The following is a 12,191-nucleotide window of genomic DNA, read 5'->3' as shown; positions in this document are numbered from 1 at the left end:
GAGATGCTTCCTGATTTCGCTCGTGAAGGTAGCATCACATTTGCAGACAAAGTTGGTGTATAAAAAAGAAATCAAACAAGCTCCTGTAATATGTCGTTTTAAAGCCAGACATTTCCAAATTATTGTCGTTCAGATTTTTGAGTTCAGAATGTTGTAGATTTGGTGTTGATTTCATCCTATCTAGTGTAACAAAGGAAGCTTGATGTTGGACAAGTGGATTTTGTAGCTGAGGATCATTTTGATCCCTAGATATTTATATTAAAAGAATTATTCAGTTGTGTTGTTCATAGCTGATAAGAAAAAATCTGTGGATTAGTTGATCTAGTTTTTTTTTTGTAGTTTGCAAACTTGCTTTAAGTTAAAGATTCTTTTTAATAAAGAGAGGGCATTCCAACTTTAATATTGCCAGAAGTCATTAATTGGAATAGGTCTTATTGGTATGATATAAGAGCTAAACAGCTAACTAACAAAGTCAATCAGGTAACTCATCAAATGAGTGATAGTTGGTGGCAACATTCTTTTATATTGTTTGCTGTCAGATATTTATAGTCTCATTCCCTGCACCCCACGCCCATCCACCTATCTTTTGATATCTCGTTTGGTAGGTTCCTATCAACCAATAAAAAATTGTTGTCCATGTTGTCATTATGATTTGTACCAATAGTTATTTTCTGCAACAGGGTACGTAATGACTAATTGTAAAGATCTTCCACAAATGTTTTAGATATTGCATTGTACTTGAGGGTGTAGGAAATTTGTATGGGTTTATAAATTACTTGAATCCAATTGCAATCGACCCAATCACCATTGATTTGTTTTAACTCAAGACTTTTAACTTATAAGACAAGACTGGGCTCTCGGATGGCAAATTAAAAGAAGTTTATTTGAAAGAAGAATACTTATTGATACAGAGTTAAAATATAGAATTACTTAAGCCAGAGTGTATGGGATGGGATTTTATGGGTAAGCCCTCTTAATCGAATATATAGAACGCACGTCTGACATTACGATCAATTCACTACTGCCTTTCCGAATCAGATCTAATTGTAAATAACTCAATATAGAAAGAAAAAGGTATGCTTATCAGTCCAAAATAGACTTTAATGTGTCTGATTGGTTGATCAGGCTGAAAAAATAGAACCCTTGGTGCCCTTTCTTTGACAACAACTCCAACCAGAATCTTGCCTCTTTGGGTACTTCGTCTCAGTACACAACTAGCAAGGGGTCTGTCTTAGCTTTGGGTTTTTTAACCCCTTAATAGTCACTACCCCAACTTGGTTGTAACTTAATGTTTGGTCAGTTTTGTTGTTGAATTGATACAGTTGGTTTCAGCCATTGGCAGAAATTGTCCCATTTGGAATACAATGAAACTGTTAATTTTACCTCTTCTATGTGATTTTGTACAAACCTTCTAATCGTTAAGTTCCATATAAGGTTTGACCAAGACCCTGGTGATCTCACTGCAAACCATCTTATCTTGATCATACATTCTTTCTTACAGAAACTGCAGAATGGAATTTAAAAACAACTTGAGTTTTAAGTATAACCCAGTGTTTTAACATAGTGAATGATTAATTATTAAGTCTTCAATTATAATTCAATTGAGGCTCACTGCTTATTTAATCATCTGTTTTTGACTGGTGTCCAGGTACAAAATCAAAAAACAGAATATGAAATGGCTGCAGAAAGCCACATGTTAGAATTAAAATGGTTTCCTTGACCTTGTTAACTTACTGAATGTAAAATGAATCTAGTCTTAAAAGGGTCAAGTTTTACTAAATATCGTTATCGATATACCGGGATGGATATTAAGTGAGGCTGTGGGTTAGCAATGAATTCTGCAATCTGCACTATGTATATGTATAATATATGAAACATGATCTCACTTCTCCAGTTGAAACAATTTTCATATTTTTTTTCTAGCTTAAAGAACAACGCGAGAGAGAGCGCAAAGCAAAAAAGGCAAAAGAAGGTAGTGAAGAGGGAGGGGAATTCGATGACCTGGTTTCAGCTCTACGTTCGGGAGAGGTTTTTGATAAAGATTTCAAGCTGAAGCGCAACCGGAAGCGTGTCACCAGCCAAGTGGATGGTAGCCGAGAACGACCAGTCACAAAGCTCAACTATTAAGCCATCACCTGTAGTGCAGAATCACGGTTGTGTAGCAGCCGGCTTACGCGTTACTGTCCTGTTGTGATTATACTGACCAATTATACTGCCGATTGGCCCTATTAATGGCTGCTGCTCTTCATAGCGGGCTCCCTTTCCCTCTTTATAGCTGGGTTTGCATGCACCACTGTTTAATATAAGAGAAGTTTGTTTATGTGGTGCTGAAGCACAGAAAACACTCGAGCATTCCTAGGATTCACACAACTAATGAGTAGAACTCTGTTTTCCTGATTTCATTATAAAAACATACCCTTCCACAAATGTTCTGCTGCGTAAGCATTCCATCCAAACTGAATGAAAAATTAAGCAACCTAATGGATTAAAGATGGTGCTGATGCAGTTAGATTTATGGAGCTGATGATTACTTGGATTTGAATCTGAAGCTGAAGCATGCTGGGAAGACCGGATAGACTTAAATAAGTGGAGCATAAAAGGAACAATTGAAATGTGTATTGCTGAAGACCCTCAAACATCTGTGGCTTTTGACCTGGTTCCAAGGAATTGAGTAATTTCCCTTGATCATTTTTTAAGAACTATTCTTGGTTGGCAAATATTTTATTTTAAACACTGTTTACTCAACTATTTTCTGACTGAAAACGAGTATGATCATGGGAATATGTTTATAGTACTTTGGTGATATCCAGATTTCCTTTGCTTTTATAAAAACATTCCATAATTAATGGGGATGATAATAAGGGTTCTCTGAAGGGGCAATGAAATGTTGAACCTTTTTTCTTGCTGCTGGCAGCTCTACAGCAGGACCATAACCAGACACAAAATATAATTGAAATGGTTCTTGTCAGTTATATTGGTTTGGGGGGTGTGGGGAAAAGTAGAGAATTTTGTTCAAAGGAAGAAAAAAAACTGTGCTTGAAACTTGAATAAAAAATGACTTTAATAACCTCGTATCTAACTACAACTCACAACTGCAGAATGAAAATGGCTATTGTAAAAAGGACAGTGTGAATAATTCAGGACAATCGAACTCTACAGCCTATTTATATTTGGACATATTTGGGGAGAGGTGTCAGACATTATATATATTCAAGTACTGTAACAAAAATTATTCAAATTTTGTAGCCGAATCATAAGGCATTAATTTGGTAGCAACTAAAGAAGAGCCTTTCTTTTCACTGTACAGTGACTTGATCCCTTAACCAAAGTGCCTGCAAACAGGTTTGTGTTTATAAATAGGGCTCGCTCTCGTAAAGTTTTGTGATTCAGGATCTGATGTTTTCTTTTACAACTGTTTGGACACTGTGCAGTTTAAAATATTGGCTAGGGGAAATAAGTGTTCTGATTGGTCCTGTAAAGAGTGAGAACACTATAAAAGCTTAGGTCTGTATGTGTGTGTGCGCGCGCGCGTGTGTGTGTGTGTGTCTCTCTATGTATACATGTGTGTCCACATGAGTGTACACTCTGTCCTTCCTTACAGACTTTGAAACACCCATTTTGCTTTTCCTTTCCAAAATGGAAGTGTGAAAGCAGTTCCATGTGCCACTATTAAAAAGTATTTTAGACTGGTGCTGGTTCCGGTAGAAGAAGTTCATTGGTTTCTTGGGTTTATTTGATGAATTTTTTTTAAACAATGCCAAAAATGGTTAAAATATTTGTAGACAGGAATGTACACTAAGGATCTCATTTGTTTGGTAATTTAGTGGGATATCATTATAATATGTGAGCCGTCACAAATGCCGTGTACCTTTTCGACTTGTAAGATCCAAATGGTAAAATGCAATAAAGAAAAGTAGTTCAACAATTGTTTTGTGTATCCTGTCAGACGATGGTATTTGTAAAAAGTAGTGGATTTACAAAGTGCAGCAGATACTAAACGCTCTTCAATTTCCAATGCTGGAAATTGACATTTAAGTGTAGAAGAATCATTTAATGCTGCATGCACTCTGGATGTATTCATTATTGCTGTTTGATTGTGGCTTAATAAGTTGAAGGCAATTTTATAATTTTTAATGAAGCAGTGTATTTTGGGTACAAATCTTACATATGTGAATGACATTTTGTTTTGTGTGAAACCATTTAGAAAATATTTTCATTTTCTTGAAGACTGAAATCAGAATTTCAAAAATCGGAATGCCATCTTGGGGTTTTGTGAATAGCTTAATGTTGACAAGCTGACCTCATCAATTAATGGAAAAACTGTTTTTTCTAGTAAATCACCAAGAGATTTTTATGCATCTTAAAGCTACTTACAAACTTACATCAAAATCCTACTTCAAGACCTTACTACCTGATGATAGATGTGAAGTATTTTAATATAAAATTCAGAGATTAACAGTTTTCGAATTAATATCTATATATGGTTGTGTGATGTGGAGTAAAGAATATTATGGTGTATATTGAATCATCCTCCTGTAAACATGTGCATGATTACATTATGACGCAAATGCAGATAATTGAACAGAATGCAGTAAACTTGAAAGAAAGATTTGCACCTATATTGCATCATTCATAACCTCCGGGTGTCCCAAAGCCTTTTACAGCTAATGAAGTACATTTGAAATGTAGGACTGTTATAACGTAGGAATTGCAACAGCCAATTTGTGCACACCAAGTTTCACAAACAGCAACGTAATAATGACCAGATAATCTGTTCTTTGTTTTATTGACTGAAGGATAAATATTCACAGTCTTTACAGTGCAGGAGGAGGCCATTCGGCCCATCAAATCTGCCCTGGTTCTCTGAAAGAGCATTCACTTAGTCCCACTCCCTTGCCTTAATTCCATAACCTTGCACGTTATTTCTTTTCGGGTAGTAATCCAATTTCCTTTCGAATACCTCGATCAAATCTGCCTCCACTACCCTTTAAGGAAGTTCATTCCAGACTCCAACCACCCTCTGGGTGAAAAAGTTTTTCCTTGCATCACATTTACTCATTTTGCCAATTATTTTGAATCTGTGCCCTCTAATTTTTGATGCTCTCTTGAGTGCGAACGGTTTTTTGCTGGTTCTTGGCTGAAACAGAGATTGCATTTCATAATAGATGACTGGATGAACAGGTCATGTACATGGTCAATAAGATCTCTTGGACTGATTTTAATCACATATGGGTCGAATAGGAATTTATATCCTACAACTTGGCACTCCATTCCAATTTAAAATTAGGCACTGGCTAGGATTTGAGCCAAAATTGTGCAGCTATTAGAAGAGAAGTACAATAAGTATTTGCCGAATTTGAGAGATATGTGTGTGTATCAACACATTTTGACTTCAGGAATCAGAGTTTAAATCTAGCCCAGACTAATGCAATAAATTTCTCTTTCTTTATAACCAATAAGCTGATAGATCAGCCAACAAGGTTTGTTAAACAAGCAGTTCTAGAAACATTGGGTAGAATTTTACACTTCGTTGGCGGGCATGCGCCCGACCCGAACAGATATGAAATAGAGTGAGGTGACATTGGGTCAGTGTCCCGACATTATCCCGCACATGAGTAATCTTCAGGGTGGGCGCACCAACAAGCGGGCAATTAAGCCCATTAAGGAGGCAATTGAAAGCGATTTTTCGTGACCTGTCTACTTTGGCCTGTCCGCCAATGGTAAATTGTCCAGGCGGCCTTTACATTTTGGCTTAAACCTCAATCCAGGGTGGGATGAAACCTCCGTGGGGAAATAAAATAATGAGATATCTGGGAACTTTTTTAATGAGATATGCTTTCAGATGCTTGATTGTGCTGCATAGACATATATTTTGCAGCATTTTTATTTTGTTTATATTGTGGAGGTCTGCTGCTCCCTAAGGCAGCTGTCCGCCTTCATCGAGCTCACTGGAAGCGCTCACCAGCATCCCCCACAATGTCAGCACCCACCCTCTTCCCACTCCCACCAGCAGTGCTGAGCCTTGCTCAGCGCACATTTCTTTCTGGCTGGCCGTTAATCGGCCAGCCAGTGTGAAATCATAGTCGGAGGCCTGTTTCCAGTTTGCTCCCAGGCCTGTCAATCGCGCGTGCCCAACAAGCAAAAAATTCAAAACAAAAATAAAAATACCTGGAAAAACTCAGCAGGTCTGACAGCATCTGCGAAGAGGAATACAGTTAACGTTTCGAGTCCGAATGACTCTTCAACAGAACTAAGGAAAAATAGAAGAGAGGTGGCAAAAAATTCAGGCCGTTATATTTTTTGTGCATAGGGTATGTTCAGATGCAGGATCAAAATCATTTAAACTATTTGTTGTTACACACATGTATATGATTTCCTATGTATATGATGACATGCCAGAATAAGCTTTTAGAAATTTTATACTTTTGGTGTATTTTTTAAAAAAAGATTGCAGAGTTTGGTCAAAAATAGCTCAATCTTGGTAATGTCCAAGTATAGCTCCTAATATAACTCTGCTTATCAGCAATGAACAAGAAACTGCTGCTGTCTTTTGAAAATATACATTTTGAAATTATTTGGCTATTGTATTTTAGCAACAATTGCAAAATGACACGCTCAATCTTGAATCTGTATTTCAAACAAGGGGACACAAATAACTTTGCATGTAGCTGTATTCTGTGACTCATTCTTTTTGTCTTAAACTGTCGCTGTAAACATCCGCAATCTGAAATACTCTATGTATACAGAGTTTCAATACGGAATTAGCATGAACAATTTTCCACAGGGACTATCCCACTGAGCTTTGTGAAATCTGAGGAACTGGCAAAAAAGTACACTTCGTTTTAAGGTTTCTTAATCTCTCAATTGTGCTTTGTGCGATGTACAGAGATTACATCCCAAATGTAAGATTTAATGATATGTGTCACTTCTTGAATGGCACTTTGCTGTGATGTGATCTTCATTTCCTGTTTTCTACATACGCAGTTCAATACAGCCACAAACTTGTCATCAATGTTGCTTTAGCCCCAGAATTTAACTTTGCTTTATAGTCCCAAATTTTTATTTCCAAATTTTAATCTTAATGTGGCAGGGGTGAAGTATGTCACTATAGCTCTGACTTTATATTTTGGCTTAACTTATTGTCAAAATTTGTTTAAAAAGTAATGGTTTCATGGCCCACAAGGACAATAGAAATATTGATAATTACTGAATTACTATTACATGACCAAGCCCTTATTGATTTCAATTTTCAACATCTGTTTCAAACATTGTGGACTGTTTGACGAATGTGTTAAGGTTTTAGTCATTTGTAAACTATCTGAGCCTTATGAATGTTAATTTTTATAAAATGTAGTTGATGTACAAGAATTTTAATTGTTCAGCTCCCTATTTTAGCCTTTTAGGCAGTTCCTCGCGTTCGAGGATGACTTCTGCTCTGGTCTGATGAGTCCTGAGATGACTGACAAGTCCAATGTGTGATCTGCAGACTGCCACATTTTGTCATGTAATAGTTCAGTAATTATAAACATTTCTTGTGGCCTTGTGAAACCATTGGCTTACTTTCAAACTTTGTTTAAAAAGTAAAATGTAAAATCAGAACTACAGCAACATACCTCATCCCTGCCACATTAAGATTAAAATTTGGGACTAAAAAACAAAGTTAAATTCTGTGGCTGAAGCAACTGAAGGTTGAGTGAGAGTTGCTACCGTCCCAAGTCCAGCCAGGAATTATGTCACAGGAGGGCAGGTTTGGACTCGGGTTATCTCCCTTGACATCGTCCCACAAGCTAGCTGGACTGCAGGCCCCCAGCTTAGGAGGTAGGTCAAGGGCGGGGGAAGGAGTTGGGGTTGAGGCAACGTTGTTAGTCCCTGTCTGTACAGCAGAATATTGTCTCCAATTGTCTCAACTACCCCCCCCCCATTGGACAAAGACCTTGCTCATCAGGGCTGTGTGGTACTTGATGGCAATGGCCACCATACGTTAAAAGAATCTATGCACCGGCATCTTCCACTCCCTCAAAATGAATTTCGGATGTTGGAACATTAGGACTCTCTTGGACAACCCCAGCAATGACAGACCAGAATGTCGTGCCCCTGTCATAGCTCAGGAACTCCAGTACTATGACGTCGATATCGTTGCCCTGAGTGAGACACGGTGGGTAGGTGAAGGCCAGCTTAAAGAACAAGGTGGTAGATATACCTTCTGGAAAGGTAAATCAGAAGAACGCTGTCTCCACAGGCCAATTCATCATAACAAAAAACTAGTTGACTGTCTCCACGAGCCCACTTGTGGAATAAACAAACATCTCCTGTCTCTCCAGCTCAATCTAGCCTAGAAACAGTACACTTCAGGGGTCAGCACATATGACCTAACCCTAGAAGCAACAGATGAGGCCAAAGAGGAATTCTACTCCTGCACTGATCACTTGTTTCATGTCCCAAACAGAGAAAAGCTGATTTTCCTTGCTGATTTTAATGCCAGAGTTTGGGACACAAACCTTTGGAAAGGCATGATTGGCAAGGAAGGCGTAGGGAAAGCTAACACCAATGGTGTTCTCCGACTGATGAAATGCCTAGAACATGGTCTGATTGTAACGAATGCCCATTCTCGTCAGACAAACACAAGACCTATTGGCAACACCCTGGCTCCAAACGTTGGCAACTGCTTGACTATGTCATTGACTAAGTAATGAACTGCAAGGATGTTTGCATCACCCACACGACGACAGGTGTTGGCAACTGCTGGACTGACCACTGCCTAACCTGGGCCACTATCTCCATCGTCCTGGCCCAAAAACGGCAGCAGAAGTGCTACCACGGGAAAATCAATGTCAATGGACTCAATGCCTGCGAAGAAAGGTTTACTATGACCACCTCAGAAGCAACCTGGTGATGCTGAACGAACAGGAGCCACAATGTCCACGGTGCCTGGTCTGTCCTTAAATCTACCATGATCAGCATCTGCACAGATGGTCTTGGTTTCTCTGCCAGGAAAAATCAAGGCTGGTTTGATGAGAATGACCAGGAGATCCAGGAGCTACTAAGTCGCAAACACAAGGTGTTCCTGAACTGGAAGCACCACCAAAATTCGAGGGAAAGAAAGCAGGTCTACAGACAAATTGAAGGCTGAGGTCCAACAAAAAGCCCGTGACCTAAAGAACAGATGATGGGTGGAAGGAGCGCAGGAAGTACAGCAACTCGCCGACAGCCAGGACACGTGGATTCTTCAAGACCATTTAGAGCCCAAGCCACCCAAGGACCTATCCCATTGAGAGCGAAGAACGGAGTGGTGCTCATCAAGAATAGAGAGGCAGTCAGCACTTGTTGGAAGAAGCACTTCCAGGATCTCCTCAACCATAACTCAGTCCTCTGAGTGCATTTGACCACACCCCATAGCATGCTTTCTGCCACCACCTCAGCATGATCCCAGCCTGATATGAATTTGAAAAGGCCAATCGACAGCTAGGAACCAACAAGACTGAAATACTAAAATACGGCAGAGAATTACTCCTGTCATGAATACATATCCTCATCTCCCTCACCTGGAAGGAGGGGAGCATGCCTGCGGATCTCCGAGACACCGTCATTGTGACCATCTTTAAAAAAAAAGAGAAAAGACCGACTGCGGTGTAAGTATAGAGAGATATCTCTGTTGTCTGCCACAGGAAACGTCATTGCAAGTTTCCTTCTCTACTGCCTTCTCTCTGTGGCTGAAGAGCTCCTACGGGACTGTCAATGCAGATTCCATCCATCAAGCGGCACAGTGGACATGATCTTCACAATAAGACAAGTCCAAGAAAAATTCAGAGGAGCAACAACCTCCATTCATGGCTGCCTTTGACCTAACAAAGGCCTTCAACTCTATCAGCCAGGAAAGAACTGTGGAGTGATCATCTCAAATTTGCCTCCACACAGAAATTCGTCTGATGCACAACGACATGGAAGCCATAACAAAAACAGAATTACCTGGAAAAACTCAGCAGGTCTGGCAGCATCGGCGGAGAAGAAAAGAGTTGATGTTTCGAGTCCTCATGACCCTTCGACAGAACTTGAGTTCGAGTCCAAGAAAGAGTTGAAATATAAGCTGGTTTAAGGTGTGTGTGTGGGGGGCGGAGAGATAGAGAGACAGAGAGGTGGAGGGGGGGGGGAGGGTGGGGGGGCGCTGTGGTTGTAGGGACAATCAGTGATAGAAGCAGATCATCAAAAGATGTCAACAACAATAGTACAAAAGAACACATAGGTGTTAAAGTTGGTGATATTATCTAAACGAATGTGCTAATTAAGAATGGATGGTAGGGCACTCAAGGTATAGCTCTAGTGGGGTTTTTTTATATATAATGGAAATAGGTGGGAAAAGGAAAATCTTTATAATTTATTGGAAAAAAAAAGGAAGGGGGAAACAGAAAGAGGGTGGGGATGGGGGAGGGAGCTCACAACCTAAAGTTGTTGAATTCAATATTCAGTCTGGAAGGCTGTAAAGTCCCTAGTCGGAAGATGAGGTGTTGTTCCTCCAGTTTGCGTTGGGCTTCACTGGAACAATGCAGCAAGCCAAGGACAGACATGTGGGCAAGAGAGCAGGGTGGAGTGTTAAAATGGCAAGCGACAGGGAGGTTTGGGTCATTCTTGCGGACAGACCGAAGGTGTTCTGCAAAGCGGTCGCCCAGTTTACGTTTGGTCTCTCCAATGTAGAGGAGACCACATTGGGTGCAACGAATGCAGTACACTAAGTTGGGGGAAATGCAAGTGAAATGCTGCTTCACTTGAAAGGAGTGTTTGGGTCCTTGGACGGTGAGGAGAGAGGAAGTGAAGGGGCAGGTGTTGCATCTTTTGCGTGGGCATGGGGTTGTGCCATAGGAGGGGGTTGAGGAGTAGGGGGTGATGGAGGAGTGGACCAGGGTGTCCCGGAGGGAGCGATCCCTACGGAATGCCGATAGGGGGGGTGAAGGGAAGATGTGTTTGGTGGTGGCATCATGCTGGAGTTGGCGGAAATGGCGGAGGATGATCCTTTGAATGCGGAGGCTGGTGGGGTGATAAGTGAGGACAAGGGGGACCCTATCATGTTTCTGGGAGGGAGGAGAAGGCGTGAGGGCGGATGCGCGGGAGATGGGCCAGACACGGTTGAGGGCCCTGTCAACGACCGTGGGTGGAAAACCTCGGTTAAGGAAGAAGGAGGACATGTCAGAGGAACTGTTTTTGAAGGTAGTATTATCGGAACAGATGTGACGGAGGCGAAGGAACTGAGAGAATGGGATGGAGTCCTTACAGGAAGCGGGGTGTGAGGAGCTGTAGTCGAGATAGCTGTGGGAGTCGGTGGGTTTGTAATGGATATTGGTGGACAGTCTATCACCAGAGATTGAGACAGAGAGGTCAAGGAAGGGAAGGGAAGTGTCAGAGATGGACCACGTGAAAATGATGGAGGGGTGGAGATTGGAAGCAAAATTAATAAATTTTTCCAAGTCCTGACGAGAGCATGAAGCGGCACCGAAGTAATCATCGATGTACCGGAGAAAGAGTTGTGGAAGGGGGCCGGAGTAGGACTGGAACAAGGAATGTTCCACATACCCCATAAAGAGACAGGCATAGCTGGGGCCCATGCGGGTACCCATAGCCACACCTTTTATTTGGAGGAAGTGAGAGGAGTTGAAGGAGAAATTGTTCAGTGTGAGAACAAGTTCAGCCAGACGGAGGAGAGGAGTGGTGGATGGGGATTGTTCGGGCCTCTGTTCGAGGAAGAAGCTAAGGGCCCTCAGACCATCCTGGTGGGGGATGGAGGTGTAGAGGGATTGGACGTCCATGGTGAAGAGTAAGCGGTTGGGGCCAGGGAACTGGAAATTGTTGATGTGACGTAAGGTGTCAGAGGAATCACGGATGTAGGTGGGAAGGGACTGGACAAGGGGAGAGAGAAGGGAGTCAAGATAACGAGAAATGAGTTCTGTGGGGCAGGAGCAAGCTGAGATGATCGGTCTACCGGGGCAGTTCTGTTTGTGGATTTTGGGTAGGAGATAGAAGCGGGCCGTCCGAGGTTGGGCGACTATCAGGTTGGAAGCTGTGGGAGGGAGATCCCCAGAGGAGATGAGGTCACTGACAGTCCTGGAAACAATGGCTTGATGTTCAGTGGTGGGGTCATGGTCCAGGGAGAGGTAGGAGGAAGTGTCTGCGAGTTGACTCTCAGCCTCCGCGAGGTAGAGGTC

The 12,191-nt window shown here is 41.4% G+C and overlaps 1 protein-coding gene across 6 annotated transcripts in view; it reads left to right on the top strand.

Annotated features, from left to right (window-relative positions):
- The window catches only part of daam1a (dishevelled associated activator of morphogenesis 1a), a 202,813-nt gene extending 198,888 nt beyond the window's left edge, over positions 1 to 3,925 (top strand). For all 6 annotated transcript variants that reach the window (XM_041214678.1, XM_041214682.1, XM_041214676.1 and 3 more), the window contains one exon: positions 1,924 to 3,925. In XM_041214678.1, the coding sequence (XP_041070612.1) occupies positions 1,924 to 2,127 (204 nt within the window). In that variant the 3' untranslated portion in view covers positions 2,128 to 3,925. The remainder of the gene's footprint in view (positions 1 to 1,923) is intronic.
- Positions 3,926 to 12,191: the final 8,266 nt, after the last annotated feature.

The sequence above is a fragment of the Carcharodon carcharias genome, chromosome 20, assembly GCF_017639515.1.
Source record: "Carcharodon carcharias isolate sCarCar2 chromosome 20, sCarCar2.pri, whole genome shotgun sequence".
In the NCBI taxonomy this organism is placed as follows: Eukaryota; Metazoa; Chordata; class Chondrichthyes; order Lamniformes; family Lamnidae; genus Carcharodon; species Carcharodon carcharias.
Note: the sequence above shows the minus strand (reverse complement) of the source record. Positions and strands in the feature narration are given on the sequence as shown.